General features: G+C 31.9%; 1 protein-coding gene across 1 annotated transcript; it reads right to left on the bottom strand.

The window, feature by feature from the left end:
• Positions 1 to 789: 789 nt before the first annotated feature.
• Positions 790 to 2184, bottom strand: EAE98_005463 (uncharacterized protein). Its single transcript, XM_038953085.1, has 4 exons — positions 1918 to 2184; positions 1705 to 1828; positions 1489 to 1640; positions 790 to 1280 (listed from the first exon to the last, which is right to left on the bottom strand). The coding sequence occupies exons 1-4, from the start codon at positions 2059 to 2061 to the stop codon at positions 1209 to 1211; spliced, it is 492 nt and encodes a 163-aa protein (XP_038810927.1). The 5' UTR covers positions 2062 to 2184; the 3' UTR covers positions 790 to 1208.
• Between the last annotated feature and the right edge of the window lie 1564 nt (positions 2185 to 3748).

Here is a 3748-nt window from a genome sequence, read left to right as displayed (position 1 = left end):
AAACAATATATAAAGTTATACTATTAGAATCAATATAAGATAAAGACTAGTATAAAATAAATATAGATAAAGTATAAGACGTTTTAATAATTTCTTTAGAATGTCTTTCTAAAATCATAATATATATGAAAATTCTTCGCTTCGAACCAATAGTCGATTCGATGTCGATCTCAAACAGGCAAGGAATCACATTCGACTTTCGAGGAAGAAAAACAGGATTAAGAAATTGTATCGAAAAGAATCGATCTTATTTGTAGTCATCAAGCAGAAGACTTGTTGGACCGCAAATATAATCGTGAGTGCGCCGCAGATAAACAATTCGATGGTTTACCTACTAGACCAGGTGTGAGTGGCCATGCCAGAGGATACACACATTGAGGAGATTGTAAGGCCTACAAACGATTCTGGACTTCAAATATCTAAATCTTTAAGGCGGTTCTCAGAGCCGAAATTGGGACTAGACTGGGATTTGTGCGATGGAATGAGGAGAATGTAAGTCGGAGTATAATATATGGGCATATTGAAAGGGAAGTTAAGAATGAGGTCTACTCCTTATTATGACGTATTGGTTAATATCAAACATGAGCTTCACATTATTCATTGTAAGGTTTCTGTACGATAGTAGAATTTGGTGATACTTACTTATACTTATACCTACGATCATACAACAGATAACCATCTATATCTCAAACCTTCTCAAAAGAACGGCTGATGTCCCAAATCTAAGCTGAGCGACAGCCGCAACCGCCGCGTTGTAATAACTCAAAACTACTTATGATGAGAGCGCTACGCAGACAGTTGGTAACCAAAGCACATAACATTTGCCGATACACTCGACATACTTTTAGATTTGATGCATGACAACAATGTTCTAAACATATCGATATATGATTGAGGTACAGAGTGAAATACTGAAGCGGTAATTCTTTTCTCCACGCCTTTTTGTGAATTATTTACATGATGTTTAAGGAACCAACATGTAGGTGCTACGCCTTACGGATGCATCCTTCCTCTGTATATAATTTATAGATGCTAGTCTGTAAATTTTACAACATTTTTCAAGCATGAATCAGCAATAAACACAACGGTTTAATTGAGAAGTTCTAAGATAGTAAGCATCTCACCTTGAGATGTTCTTCAGAGCCCCTTTGAACGCTGCTCTAAAACATGAGTCCAGGTTGCGTTTCAGGATAAGGAGAATTGCTAAATTAGATGAGATTCTTCCCATCGAAATAAGTATAACTCATTGCATCAAGATCGACGTTTTTGAAGTTTCGTACCTGTTCAGTGTTAGTCCATGAATGATACTCCTTCGATTGATATTTTGTTCCATCCTGTAAGTTGAGGAGTCGGCCCTCTATCCATTGCATTTTTCGATAATCGACATTGAAAATTCCAGAAGCACTGGCTTCCAAAATATCCACGTGCTATGCAGATTTGGATATTTTCTAATGCAGAATCCAAAAATTCACGAGAAAATGAACTCACATTGATGCCCACCATATCCTTTCTAGGATCCGTTTCCCCAAACGTCTCTGGTCGACGCAGATCAATCATAATACTACTCCCGCAAGTTTTGCAGAACCTATGATCTGCAACTTTATGACCCCATTTATAAGATCCCATCTTTTCCTCCGAATCTAGTGCTTGGTTAGATATTTATCTAAATTGCAAGAATGGGGGAGGAAAGAAACTCAATCTTACCACCTAAGAATTTAACATCTTGTCTCATGGGATAAACTAATAAATATCCGTTACGAGTACAGATCGAACAAGTACATGAATTAACGGTGTATTTGGGAAATGGCCATTTGAGTGTTACAGTGAACTGGCGTGGCGTTAGTCAGGGGCTTTTCGTCACACGAGTTTTACACAATTCCGTGTAGTATACATTGTTGAAAAGAGGAAAGTACTAACAGCAATGGCACCACAATGACAATTCCCCTCATGCGTAGTTCTTTCCTCATCCGAAGTCTCCTCAACCTGTCCAAAGAATTCCGGCGAAAAAGGTTTATATGTACGGGTTACGACTTTGGGTTCTGACTGCGCTTGAGGTAACATAATGAAGTAGAATGATTGACCGAATTTTCAATTAACGAAATAGATCTCTATATATAAGAACACTCAAGAATGGGCCAGGAGATATATAAGGAGTCTTTTGTATGAACGTTGATGGATAATTGACAAATTAAAGAGGAGAGTGGAGTATATATATCACTTCGTTTACAGCTCTGCGTGCCACGGCTTATGTGAAGTGGGGAATTGCTAAGAGATTCGCGCTTCGAATGCCTCTTTTCCCCGAAAGATTATCTTGCTTTCAAACCATGTATACTACCGAGGCCGATAACGCGCATTTGAATAATACACTAAAAATACATTTTCGTTTAAGCTAAAACTGTATTTAGAATTTAGTAGTGTGTATTTAAGAGTAAGAATTATTCAATTCAGTATACAACCTTAAAGGAATTGATAAAATGAAATAAAATGAAATATATTTATTAATTAGAATTCAAGGAATCAATTGATATAATTATTTTTGAATTATTTGAGAAATTGAAATTTATATCGAATTTAAAAGTATTTGAAGAATAAGAAACTGAATATTTCAATTTAATCTTCAATCTTTTATTCTTCAAATATTATTAAATTTGATATAAATTTCAATTTTTGAGATAATTCAAAAGTAATTATATCAATCGATTTCTTAAATTCTAATTAATAACCATGCTTTTTTTATTTTATTTTATTAATTTTTTTTAAGGTTGTGTATTGAATTGAATAGTTTTTTTTTTATTGATGATATTGTTTAAGGTTTAATTAGTCATCAATTTATGTAAGGTGTGATTAGTCATCAAGTTTTAGTAATATTTGAGATGTTTATATAAAACAAATTATTGATTAGAATCATATTAAATTCGATAGAAATTCTAATTTTTGAGATAATTCAAAAGTAATTATATTAATCGATTCTTTAAGCTCTAATTAATAATTGTGTTTCTTTTTCTTTTATTTTATAAATTCCTTTAGGGTTGTGTATTAAATTGAATTCTTTTTTTTAATATTATAGAAGCTATCTAAAGCTATATTAGTTATATGATTTAAGCGAGATAAGCTTGAGCTTTTCGAGAGCTCGAGCTTTAGATAAGAATTTTTATTAAGCTTCTTTTGCTTATTCTAGAGTGGTCTATGTATTATAAAGAAAACTATTTGAAGATAGATTTTAAATATTAATATACTTCTTATAGAAATTTCCGAAATAGATTTTAAAATCAAATAAATAAAGCTAACTTTAAGGGCTATTCAGTAATATAATTTTCTTTTTAAAAAGTTTTCAATAAGATTGATTTCTATCATATAGAATAAGATTTCTAAAAACACATTATATAGATTCTATAATTTCTTTTTTCACTAGGCAAAAATCTATTTTTAGTGTATTGTTCAAATGCGCGTTATCGGCCTCGGTAATACGTAAAATCGAGACTATCATTGTACTCGGGAGTTGTAAGTTGTCTCGCGACCTCGAGAAAAAGCCGGATACCAACCCTGCAAAAATAAAAAAGAATCTAGAAATAATCTTTTTCAAAATTCAATATAAATTTCTCTATATTTTATATTATTTTGAAAACTGAAGTTTTAGAATCTTTTTTTGATAAATTATTAATATATATAATTTCAATCAAAAAATTGAATCTATTATTTTGATATTGAATTTTGATTAAGGTATAGAATTTTAGTATCCGGCTTTTTC

This window comes from Botrytis deweyae (genome assembly GCF_014898535.1).
Source record: "Botrytis deweyae strain B1 chromosome Unknown BDEW_010, whole genome shotgun sequence".
Taxonomy (NCBI): Eukaryota; Fungi; Ascomycota; class Leotiomycetes; order Helotiales; family Sclerotiniaceae; genus Botrytis; species Botrytis deweyae.
This window is presented reverse-complemented; position numbering and strand designations above follow the sequence as displayed.

What these genes read in the sequence shown, in the direction of transcription:
- EAE98_005463 (XM_038953085.1), bottom strand. Translation starts at nt 2,061, where the DNA reads ATGTTACCTCAAGCGCAGTCAGAACCCAAAGTCGTAACCCGTACATAT. An exon ending in GTCATTGTGGTGCCATTGCT is followed by an intron (nt 1,829 to 1,917) that starts GTTAGTACTTTC and finishes ACGCCACGCCAG; the next exon opens with TTCACTGTAACACTCAAATG. An exon ending in AGATGTTAAATTCTTAGGTG is followed by an intron (nt 1,641 to 1,704) that starts GTAAGATTGAGT and finishes ACCAAGCACTAG; the next exon opens with ATTCGGAGGAAAAGATGGGA.